Source organism: Aedes aegypti, chromosome 3, assembly GCF_002204515.2.
Source record: "Aedes aegypti strain LVP_AGWG chromosome 3, AaegL5.0 Primary Assembly, whole genome shotgun sequence".
NCBI lineage: Eukaryota > Metazoa > Arthropoda > Insecta > Diptera > Culicidae > Aedes > Aedes aegypti.
Window position 1 is genome coordinate 256133372 of NC_035109.1, and position 13048 is coordinate 256146419.

At 43.0% G+C, this 13048-nt stretch overlaps 1 protein-coding gene and 1 non-coding gene across 2 annotated transcripts; one reads left to right on the forward strand and one right to left on the reverse strand.

Annotated features, from left to right (window-relative positions):
• The first annotated feature begins 1469 nt into the window (after window positions 1-1469).
• Trnaf-aaa lies at window positions 1470-1542 on the forward strand. Its single transcript has one exon. It is a non-coding gene; the product is annotated as a tRNA-Phe (tRNA).
• Window positions 1543-7157: 5615 nt separating this feature from the next.
• On the reverse strand, window positions 7158-8660 carry LOC5575308 (peritrophin-48). Its single transcript, XM_001655632.2, has 4 exons — window positions 8505-8660; window positions 8040-8449; window positions 7641-7975; window positions 7158-7571 (listed from the first exon to the last, which is right to left on the reverse strand). The coding sequence occupies exons 1-4, from the start codon at window positions 8611-8613 to the stop codon at window positions 7250-7252; spliced, it is 1176 nt and encodes a 391-aa protein (XP_001655682.2). The 5' UTR covers window positions 8614-8660; the 3' UTR covers window positions 7158-7249.
• Window positions 8661-13048: the final 4388 nt, after the last annotated feature.

Here is a 13048-nt window from a genome sequence, read left to right on the forward strand (position 1 = left end):
ACAAGAACAAATGACCTTGGTTATAGTTTTATGAAACTCTCGTACTTATCTCCAAGAACACGATCTTGGGCAAGAGTTAGAACACTTGCCGGGAACACAATATATTTCTCCCCTATCAATTAGCGCACAAATCCAACCGTTTATGGGGGCAAAGTGGTGCATGGCCATACAAAACCTTAAAAATTCATGTTCTCAAAGTCACTTGTAAATATTTTCTATAGACTTCTATATCATTAAGTGACGATTTCTCAAAATTTGAGATGGATCTGTTTTGTTTTCGTTTTCTAGCAGCATCGTAAGTACGGGAAGGTCATAAAAATTGGACTGCTGAAAATTCATCAACTATGGTGCACCTAACTACAGTCACCCCACAGTTATGGATCAACTAAGGACCATTTGCCAGAACAAAATGAGATTGAAAATCATGGTGACGCTATACAAAACAAAATTATCTACCTGATCTTGCAGAATATAGTTTTTATTGGATATACACCTGAAAAATCGCGATTTTTTAGAAAATGTGTCGATTTCAAGACAATTGCAAAACGTTGTCCATCCCACAGATGTGGATCAGTGGGAGATGAGGATCCTTATTATGGATCAAATCGACTCATATTTTGGATCAAAACACTATTACAGCAATTTACCTGCGTGGTAATCGAACGGGGTGCTAGTGAAAGCATACGTTTTGGCGTTTGTTTCGGAATCGTCTTATGTTTGATCCATAACTGTGGTATGGTTTTCAATGCCCCACAGTTATGAATCAACGCTTCTGGGAATACGGTTGACATTATATTTCCTACAGACAAAAAAATATGCTTAAGCATATTATAATTACTTGTTTTTAATTATGAATCGTGGTTTACGGCCAACCAGGCGAGTGGAAGTTTAACAACTACCGAAAAGCTAAACATTACATATAATTTGCAATTGGATTAGATGGACAAATTGATGAGAAGATTTGCGAAAAAGTTACACGTCTTCTCAGTGAGAATCGAACTCACGACTCCCCGATCTCTAGTTGGGGCGCGTTACCACTACGCCATGAGAGGACTCATGAACGCAGAAGTTAACGTGAATTCGATTTCAGCTCAATAATCACGTGGTCCTTTTTCGCAAAGTGCACCTCTTTCGGAAGAATTAGGTGCCCATCCAAACACAACGCTTTCTATATATATCCAATGCCTAGCCCGAGAGCGCATTATTTTTTTAGGAATAGGAATAGCACACTACACTAGCCAGCAACTGCGCTGGCTGAGGAAGCCCACACAATAGATACCTCAGCCAGCGCAGTGTGCTATTCCCATTCCTAAAAAACAATGCGCTCTCGGGCTAGGCATTGGATACATATAGAAAGCGTTGTGTTTGGATGGGCATCTAATTCTTCCGAAAGAGGTGCACTTTGCGAAAAAGGACCACGTGATTATTGAGCTGAAATCGAATTCAGGTTAACTTCTGCGTTCATCAGTCCTCTCATGGCGTAGTGGTAACGCGCCCCAACTAAAGATCGGGGAGTCGTGAGTTCGATTCTCACTGAGAAGACGTGTAACTTTTTCGCAAATCTTAACATCAATTTGTCCATCTAATCCAATTGCAAATTATATGTAATGTTTAGCTGTTATATTATAATTGTTTGTGATGGTGTACAGATTTATTGTTCACGTAGGTAAAATGTGTTCTGCGTAATTGCAACTCTATTTGACGAGATTTTCTCGTTTTAATCCAACTCTGATTCATATCTGTATGCTATCCATAACTGTGGGGTGACTGTACCCAGTTTCAATCTACACTTTCATCTACACTACTCGATATCATCTCATGGAACTTCTCCCAAACTGAATTTCATGGCTGCTTCTTCTTGGCATTAACGTCCCTACTGGGACAGAGTCGGCTACTCAGCGTAGTGTTCTAAGAGCACTTCCACAGTTATTAACTGAGAGTTTTCTTTGCCTAAATTGCCATTTTTGCATTCGTATATCGTGTGGCAGGTACGATGATACTCTATACCCAGAGGAGTTAAGGAAAATTCCGTTACGAAAAGATCCTGGACCGACCGGGATGATGGCTTATTTAAACAGTTCTCTAAAAGTGTTTGTTCTTAAAGTTATGGAAATTCGTCTTAAACTCATGGAAAGTTAACTGTATTGCAGTAATAAAATCATTATAAAAAAAATGGAAATATCTCAAAAACATCAAAATACACCTCTCTGAAATTTTGACATCCGTTTTATCTAGTATTGTTCTTTGTTGCCTGAAAATTTGAGCTTGCGATTTTGTTGCGCTTTTGGAGATATTCAAGTTTAAAAATTGCTCTATTTTTCAGGTTTATTAATTATTTTTAAGCGTCGTATTATTTAAATTTTACCACCAGATTTTGTGATTATCATATTTTTACCAGCAAAAAATATTATATTACATGGTTCTGAAGAAAATTATCAAATTCTACGAAAAAATCGTTTTTTACTTATTTGGTCTTATTTTGCCAACAACTTGAAAACAGTCGGCTGTGTATTTTTGACGTTTTCGAGGGAGTTGTTATCGAAATGAACAACTTTGCCGAACATGTCAGGTCTCTACAACGTCACAATAAAAAATAAGGTTGTGGCGCCACCTATGCGGACGATTTACGAACTATCCGTTTATGTCAGTAGATGGTCCTCATTGTTACATAAAACTTTGCCGAATACACCAAATGCCGAAAACGCTTCGTTACTGAGTTATTAATTTTGTCCCGCCAGATTGCGTCTCTGGCCCACAGTGCATTGGAAAACAGCACGCTTCAACGTTGAAGTATTCACTGAAGCCATTTGGCGCGAACGGAACCCTCTGGACCTAAACAGTGATGAGCTAGTTGCTGTGATATCACGAGCGTTTGATGCTTCCATGCCGAGAAAAGCCCCTCCTAGGAGGCTAGAGAACGGGCCGGTGGTGCGAATCAATTGCAAATCTTCGAGCAATCTGCCTTTGGGCTAGACGCTAGACGAAGAATGCAACGCGCACGCACTGAAACACAAAGAGAAGAATGCAGTGCAGCATTCGGAGAGGCAAAGTTGGCTTTCAAAAAGGAAATCAAGAGTCGAAAACGGGCATACTTTTATAGTATATGCGAGAATGCCAATTTGAGTCCGTGGGGTGACGCCTATAGACCGATGCACAAGTTCACAAATTTGACGTTTGAGCGGTGCCGAACTCATTCGTTGCCATGGTCACGTAAATAACACGGCACCGCTCAAACGTCAGATAGTGAATTCGTGCATCGGTCCATAGAGTGGTAATGGCTAAGACCAAAGGTGCCATAGCGCCCCAAAAGAAGTCGTCCGTGTTGCTGCGATCGATAATCGATGTACTCTTCCCGCACCATCCCATTAGCCCATAGCCCCCATCGCCGTATGCGGCAGATGAAGGAGAAGAAATGGCGAGATTGACGAACGAAAAGCTGCCAGGAGCCGTGAAATCATTCGCGTCAAACAAGGCACCAGGACCCGATGGTATCTCGAATGTAGCCTCAAAAGCAGCAGTGAAGTGAATCGGATCCGGACATATTCAGAACCACGATGCAACGCTGCATTGGTCAAGGAATCTTCCCGGGTGTATGGAAGCGACATAAATTGGAGCTACTACCAAAGGCGGGGAAACAACCAGGGACTCGTTGGCGTATAGACCTATCTGTCTACTAGATACGACGGGTAAGTTTTTGGATAGGTTTATTCTCAACAGGCTAGTACCGTATACGGAAGGTGCGGACGGCCTGTCCAACAACCAGTTTGGATTCAGGAAAGGTGAATTCACTTTGGGCGCTATCCAGTCGGTCGTTTAGACAGCTGAGGTGGCAATCAAGCATAAACGGAGCGGCATCCGTTACTGCGCGGTTGTCACTCTGGATATGAAGAATGCGTTCAACAGCGCAAGCTGGGAAACAAAAGCACACGCCTCAATGTACCGGTGCAGTTGTGCAAGCGTCTAGAAAGTTATTTTGATGGTAGGATTCTACTGTATGACACAGAGGAGGGGCAGAAAAGCGTTCGAATTGCCGCGGAAGTACCTTAAGGTTCAATCCTGGGCCCGATGTTATGTAGAGCGATGTACGATGACTTACTGAGGCTACCCCTTCCAACGGGTGTTAGGATTAGTGGTCTATGGTGAATCGATGGAGGAAGTAGAGTTGACAGCAGCACACTTTATTTCCATAGATGAGGAATGTATGAAGTCTAGGAAAGTAAGACTGGACCGTCACAAGACTGAGGTGGTGGTGGTCAACAACCGCAAGTCCGAGCAACGGGCGCTTATCTCGGTAGGTGATTCATAGAGTTCAAGTGATCCCTTAGGCATGTTGGGGTAATAATCGATGACAAGCTCAGCTTCGCTGGCCACGTTGAATATGCCTGCAAAGGGGCATATACGGCTATAGCGGCGCTATCGAGGATGATGTCTAACAGCTCTGTTGTAATTGCCAGCAAACGCAAGCTCATGGCAAGCGTGGCGCTATCCTTGCTAAGGTATGGATGACCAATCTGTTCAAAAGCGATTAGAACGAGCAGAAACCTAAAGCGGTTGGAAAGCACGTACAGGATAATGTGCTTAAGAGTAGCAAGTGCATACCGGACGGTATATAAAGAGATCGTGTGTATCATAGCCCATCGGGCTTATCATCAAGGAAGATGTTCAATGCTTCAACCAAAGAGGTACGAGAGGAGTCCACGACACGTGTAAAGAGGAAATGCTCAGAAGTTGGTATCAGGAATGGAATAACTCCACTAATGGTAGATGAATCCATCGTGTCAGATTGGTTTGGAAGACACCATGGGGAAGTGAACTTCCACCTGACGCTGTTTCTGTCAGGACATGGTTGCTATAGACAGTACCTGCATAGGTTCGAGCACTCAGAATCTCCTGCGTGCCCCAATTGTGCTTGTTGTGGAGGAAACAGCGGAGCATGTCGTGTTCGATTGCCCCCGTTTCATTATTGAGAGAGGTCGCATGCTCGCTACATGCGGAGGGAGCACGTCGCCCGACAATATTATAGGGGGAATGTATGCGGATGCTGAATGCTGGAATTGAGTAACTACGGCTGTCAATCACATTATGTTAGAATTGCAGCGCCTATGGCGCGCCGACCAAGATATGGCTGCAGAGGATTGGCCCTGCCAAGGCTGGTCCTTTGTAACCAGGGCAGGCAATCGTCAGATTCTTCACAGTGCGATGATGAAATAAAAAAAAAAGACATCGTCATCCAGTATATTAACTCTGCAAGGTCGTCATCTCGTCATCGACGAAAGAATGCACGACTAACTTCAATCCAAAATCGTCAACGAGCAAATTTGTCTTCATTCCGCTTGCTACCCTTACTCACAAGAAGACCGCGTTCACTGTACATTCGCTTGCTTCGCACACGCTAACTTTGCTCAACGCAGCGCATGTGTTAAAACTTTACAGAATGAGGCAAACAATGCAGGACTCTCTGGCTGAGTGAAAATTCTGTGTAAGTCGCACTCATGCTATGTGTAACCGATGTGTTGGCCATTGGCTGTGCGCGGATCGATGGAAATTGAACTGTCAGTCATCTCCCGCGCGGCAGCAAACAGTTGGCCGTTGGTAAGATGGGGAGTTTTCAGGGATTTTTTCCAGCGAAAAGCCGGAAGATGGTCGCAAATGAGAAAGTTTTTCCCCCATTTGTTTCCGCTTCGGCTATTCAAATGAAAAAATCTCTGAAAAACTTTAAAATCGGAATGTTTTTTTAATGTTTGCAGAAGCAAAACAAACATGGAAGCGAATTCCACATTCCAAGCGTTCCTCCTCTGTGCGCATTTCACTCATTCGGTTTGTTTACCACCGTTTGCACAAAACTGTGTACAGCCCCCTTTGCACAGAATCTGTGCTGCATGAAGAGAGGCCGATTTTGTGTACTCGGCACTCATTTCTGAGCGGATGAAGTTTAGCGTGGACACGACAAATGTCGCGCAACAGGAAGTGAACCGCTCTTTTTTTCCTTTTGCTCGGTTCAGTTCGCTCTTCCTTCGCGAGCCGCTGAGCCACTGACCCGTTCAAAAGATGCAGTTCACTAGAACGAGTGATTCGGATCGGATCCGTTCACTGAAATGAGCCGTATTGCTGGAAACACACGTGGTAATTCTACAGAGGAATCATAAAAAGAGTATTCTGCTGTGCGTAGGGTAACTATAAGTTCATTATTAAAAGAGCCCCAATGGTTTGTTTGAAGAACCATTTAAATTAGTGGGGGTACACGGTAATGGTTTCATAGGCTTTCTACAGCATGTGCCACTTTGAGCCTATCTTGGTTTTAATAACGCTTTTCAAAGTATTTTTGTAAACATGTCAGTTGTGTCCAGTTTTATTGAGACAGCTAGATAACTTCCCACAAACTTAGGAAGAAATATAGTATCAAAGTGTTTGCTTCACCTGTAAATCTCATAATTATTGGCCTAAACTCTAAAAATTTGGCTAGTTTTTCTGTTCGAGAATAGAAAAAAAAAACACACGAGAACTTGAAATGACACGAAAGTAATGTAACGCCAAGATAGTTTTCAATTTATTTTTATTCTACATTTTCATGCATCCTTGGAGTGTTGTGTGTTGCCTTTACATTGATTAATTATCCAAGTGACAATCAAATTCGTACCGTGTTCCACAGCGTTGTTTTTCGTAGGAGAACACGTAATGTTTTGGACACGAAAGTCTATAGGCAATCCCATCTATGCACTGATAGTACCATTCGCAGCTGGAAGGTTCCTCTATGTAACGATAATCTGCTATTCCTTCGCACTCGGGTGATGTCTCGGGGGTAGGTGCCTCCGGAAGATCGGGTGGATTTTCAATGTCGCAATCGGATTCCTCAGGAGTCACACAACGCTGCAATCCCATTGAGAAGTGAAGTCCATCCGGACAAGTTTGGGGGTATGCAATTCCATTAATACAGCTGTAATACAGATAGCAAGCGTTTGGACTGCGAATGTAGGACAGATCTGGCACTCCGGTACAGAATCCTACAGCCCCATCAATGAAGGCTAACAGCGATAGAGTAGTTATTAATACTAACTTCACCATTTTGTGGAGAAACCTACACTAATGGCTAACATTGGACTTATGTAGTATTTTATACAAGCAGCTGGTCAAACGATTCGGCATGATCAATTGTACGCTTTGTTTATTGTGGTCATCAATTAGTTTATTTTGACCGGCATATCAAAGAGACTCCAAATCCACATTGAACTTCATTTTACAATTTGATAACCTAGATAAGACAGTCCACATTCTGTTGGTCGTCACACATTTGCCTTTCCTCGTCGAAGTACTGGCCAGGAGGACAGAATGCGCGATATCCGTTTTCGTTGGCGCACACGTAGTAAGCACTACAACTGTCCGGAGATGCAACTAATCTACCATCTTCAACGCCACTGCAAACATCAGGTCTGGGCGTGGTAACGATTCCGTGGGGACAGTAGGCGTCCATTGCATGTGCGCACTCCTGTCGATCCTCGTCGAACCAAAGGCCATCACGACATTGGCCTGGAGTTCCGACCTGATTTTCGCAGGTGAAGTATGCGTTGCAAAATCTGGAGAAGTAAAGACATTCTTGTTAACCAGTTAAATATTGAAAGAGTTTTGGCTGCTAGTAAACTTACCTGTAATGAAGAACACTGTGACCGTCCTCAACGTCATCGCAGATATTCGGAACAGGCGGAGGATTTGGGGGAGGTGTCGTAGCACTACAGTTAGTTTCAGATGGTTCCACACATGTTTGACTAGCATAATCAAACCACAATCCATCCCAACACACCATGGGGAATGGTAGTCCATTCATACATTTGAAAAATCTGTAGCAATAATCCGGATCATAGATGAGTCCAAAGTTGGGTTGACCAAGACACCGATTACCGGGTGGCGGAGGAGGTGGACGCGTCGTAGTTTCTAGATCACAATCAAACTCGTATCGGTTACCACATCGCTGTTGTTCTTCCTAAAACAAGAAGAAATCAATTTACATAACTCGTTCTTGATGGAAAAAAGCCAATGGCACTTACATTGAACCAGAAGCTCTTCGGACACGATAATTGATAAGCAAATTCATCAATGCACTGATAGTAATACTGACAATTGTCGAAAGACCTCACGTAACGATAGTTTTCAACGCCCTCGCACATTGGCGATGTAGTTGGTGGAGGAGCTGTTGGCAATTCTGGTGCCTGATCAATGTCACAATCTGATTCGCTGGGAGGAACACACTGTTGTCTTTCTATTGAGAACCACTCTCCGTCTTCGCAGCGGTAGCCGTAAGCAACGCCATCGATGCAGGCGTAGTAATATTCACAAGAAATTCTGCTAGCTACGTACGACAGATTTGGCGCTCCAATGCAAACTTCATCGTAATTACGTTTCTCAGCATTTCCAAAGGAAACAAATGCCACCAGAGCCAATAGTGATAACCTTGAAACTTTAAAAATAAATGTTCAATCCATAGCTACATGAGCTTTATCACTATATGTTACCTCTCATCTTGGCGATCCACCACAAATAATATGTCGCGCGATCACACCCAAGTGGACTTTTATATTTCAAATCAGACCACCTTCGGTTCGGTTCTAAATTCGGTGCCATTAAAACCTTATAGCTGCAATCGATTCGGTTCGCACCAATTAGTTCCGTTTATGTTGGCGACTAATATGGTTCTCGTTGATAATAACCATCGGAAGTACTAAATTTTATAGTTGTCCATTTATAGACCTCTGAAGATTATGCAATTCATTACTGGCGTGTTTCACCTCAACAAGTTCAGTTGAACAGTGTTTAGACATTCAAAGTGAACAACTGACTCTAGCCTGAGGCTGAATAGGGGTGCGATTATGAATATGTTGTTATTTAATTTCAATTATCACCTATATTGTTTAGCATTTTGCATTTTACAATAGTGTTCTGTGCCTTTAGCGACTTTTAATAGATACCGTAATCCGGGGGCAAATTGATCACTGGGAATTTGATCAGGTCGGTACAAAATAGCATTTCCGTTCAAAGATGCTTAATACTTCGTTGGCATCACAGACATTCCATTTTTTCTAGTTTATAGATGTCTAATGATGATTTTAGAATGTTTTATTTTTATTAAGGTCAATTTTGCATAAAACTTTTAACAGTTTTTGAAGGTGTTAGCAATACTGTTGGAAATGTCGATACTAAACAATCCGCTGGTGCTAAGCCTGCATGCAAACTTTGAGTGTTAAAAATGTTGTGTAAGCTTCAGTGTGAACCGCTAAACCCATTTTTGAAATCGCACAGCATTACAAGAATAGTTTTTTGCTCATAAAACCGTTTATTGTTGAATAACATGCTTATTTCAAGGGAAATCGCATACATTTAGGCGTATTATGCAGATTTACAATGATTAATTTTGCAATAAAATGGTTAAATACACGAGTTGTAAGAATTTTGACATTATTTTCAGATTCAGGAGACCCAAATTTAGTAGATAGGGAAATTTTACATTCTAAAATATGCTCTATTATATAGTGATCAATTTCGCCCCAATGTTTCATTTTCAATTTTTGATATTAAAACTAATTTTATGGCATGTTAAATTTTATTTCATAAAAAATAGATTACATAAACTGATAGAGATCAATGAAGTACTGATTTTACCGAAATAAATTTGACAATATTTGAATTCCAAAGGATAACGCGACAAAAAGTTGTGAAATAGTGATCAATTTGACCCCGGTTTACGGTACTGATCTGTTTTTTCGCTGCTGACAAAATGCAGCCGAAGTGGCTCTAGTTCAAGACCCCTGCTTTCGTGAGGGAAACTTATATCCTGGTAACCTTGTAGACTCGGTTTTTGTTACTTTCAGCAAACTCGAAATAGCAAATTTGCATGCGTGCTCGTTAATAAAAAAAATCGTTGCTACACTCATTTCTGAGTTAACTACCAGAGATGTATGTGCTGTCACAATCGATGTTTCTATAGGTGACCTCAATAGGAATTACGTCAATTGTTCGCTTTATTTACTGCATGATGAATAATCCCCGATGAATGATTTCAAACAAGTTGTCGTATACTGCGTAACAAAGGCGTGGTATCTGGTACACAGCTAGATCACCTTTACGTGGTGCATTACGAGATAAGATCTACCGGAACAGCAGGGACGAAACGGACGAACGGACCCCCCCACCTCAGGACAACTGAGAGTTGGGGATTTGCCCAGGATGTGGTGGAATTCACAGTGGGCTCTGATGAACCTTCATAAAAACCACAAAATACCGAATGCAACTCTGTCAAAGCGACCGATGCCGCCAAATCACCCTAGCCCAACTTACAGGACTGCCAATCGGTAGGGTAAACAGGTATAATACGCCCCCCCCCCTAAGGAAAAACTGCTCTGTCGCAGTGGCAAATGCATAACTTCTAGAGGTTTTGGTGTCAAAGTGTTATTTACTTAGTTGATCGTGCTCTGCATGCAACTTTCTCTAGCCAGGTAGCTTCTGTTAAAGAAGCCCCAATTCCTTGAAAATGAAGTGGGGCGTATTGCCCGGTTGGGGCGCATTATACCAATTTACCCTACATAAGGATTGATGCCAGTGAGATCCTGATTATGGCATACTGGTCGCGATATAAAAGTACAAGGCTGGATAATATGCTTTTAGGCTGACAGCGGCGACATTCTATTCCCTTAGTAGGGTCGGGTGACATTGACCCGAAACGGCGAGTGGGCTAATGGCGCAGGCTCCGTCCCGTAAAACCGTGGCAGGCCTTAGAGTACGTTCCTAATCCGTCGCCTGGTTGTTCCAATTGAGCGGAAGTAGGCTCAGATGCCATTACCTGACTTGCGTCAATTGAACAAAGTACCCCATAAATGACTATATCAACCCTAGCATGCCCTCCCTGCTTGCATAGATAACCGAGATAACCATGGGATCATAAAGGCGACTATTCCAGCGGAGATGGCTACCGGCTCTTAGTTGGACCCATACGAGATGATCAACCTAAACACACAACCAGGCTTGAGAACTGTGATCACAATTTGCCACAGTTCATCGAATCTGCCAGTCAACCAAAACACAAAGCAGCAGCAGGATCAATACCATCAGGTGTTGCGCTGCCAACGGTTCACACACTGCTTGACTGTTTTTGCCTCTCCACTATGATCGTTTTCGGGCAGCCATCTCGAGGTGAATGATTGGAAAAAATGTTAAATCATTCAATCGCTAATATTTCGCTTGTGTTTTCAACTAATTGAAATCTATTAGCGCTAACAGCAAGAGCACAATCATTCCGTTGCGTATATAAACAAGTTCAATTTCATGCTGCCTTTACCGAGCAAAAATGTAAAACCCCGAAAACCGGAAAAATCGTGTCACCGCTGGTTTGAAAAAACGTTGCGAAGAAGAAGATTATAGTTTTGAAGAGCCGTGACATTTTTTTGTTTTGAACTTTCATGGTTTGCTTTGGATTTTGATGGTCGTGTAGAAAAATGTGAATGTCGAGGCGGTAAATGTTTCCTACAGTACATTTCCCATCCCTGCACACAACTATCAGAATGTGAAGGAGAGGCTTCTGGTCCCATCAGTAACCGGCTAAGGTTTCCGCCAAGAAAGGAGGCTACCAACATCAACTTTAGTGAGAACAGTGTGGACAAAAGCCTAGACACTGCGACGACGGTAGACACTAGTCGCTTCAGTGCAACATGTGAGGTCCAAAAATGCAGGTAGCTGCTGAACAAGTTTATTAAGAGCAAAAGCAATATCAGCAAAGACTTGAAAACAAGTCTACTGAAATTGCGACAATCAGTCATTGCTGCAAAGCAGGACTACAAGAAAGCCAATAAACAACTTGGCAAGGTAGAAGGCGAGATAGACACTAAGTCGTGTCACACTGAAGTGTTTTCCTTCACAGGCAACGCGAATGTATCTGATGGTATTATTCGATACGCGATGCGAAAGAGGGGACCTTCCGAAAATTAATACGTGGCAAACAGACGTGAGGTTGCTAAGAGAAAAGTGACCTACGTGGCCGTCCTCCAGAGCGGAAAAGCTGGCACCAACCAAGCTCCACGATTAAGAGGACATATTAACAAAGGAGAGGCCAACATTTAGCCTAAGGCCAAGAAAGCCTAGTAAAAAGAGTCACGGGATAGCCCGAACCAGGAAGTGCATCCACAGGAACCACAGGCGTATGGTTACCGCAACCCGTGGATAAGAGTCGGAAAAAAAGAAAGAAAGGAGAAAACGGAGCCTAAGGAGAATGCTAAACCGAAAACAGCGAAACGTAGGAATTTAGGCGAGGCCCTCGTTATCATAACGGAGGAAGCAAAATACGAGGTTCTGAAGGCGATGCAAAGCACTGAGAAGTTATCGCCATTGGGCGCAGATGTGCGTAGCCAGTAAGGCAATCCACCTTAGAAAGGGCCCGCTGGGTACCCAAGTGGCGGCGATCAGGCTGTCGGTTGCAGAGGCCATAAAGCGAAGAACTTGGACATACTCATGGTAGGCTGGTCGGTTTGCCGAATGAGCATACAACAACCTCCTGAAGTTTGCTTCAAGTGTTTCGGGAAGGGCCATAAGTCGTGGAATTGCAATGGTCCCGACAGAAGTAAGATGTGCAGAAAATGTGGCACCGAAGGCAATAGGGCCAGCAGGTTGCTAAGTGCCTAATATGTGTCGGAAACTCCCCCAGGGCTCGTGCTTAAGCCCTCTTCTTTACAACTTTTACGTAAGAGATATTGACGATTGTCTCATGGGAAATTGCGTGCTAAGACAGCTTGCGGATGACGCCGTTGTTTCTGTTACAGGACCAGAGGCGGACGATCTGCAAGGACCATTGCAAGATACTCTGGACAATTTATCCACTTGGGCTGCGAAGCTGGGTATCGAATTCTCTCCGGAGAAAACTGAGTTGGTTGTCTTTTCTAGGAAGCGTAATCCAGCAGAGATTGAGCTTCAAATTTTGGGTAAGGAAATCACTCAAGGCCTTTCACATATGTACTTAGGGGTCTGGTTCGACTCTAAATGCACCTGGGGAAAGCATATTAAGTATCTGTACCAG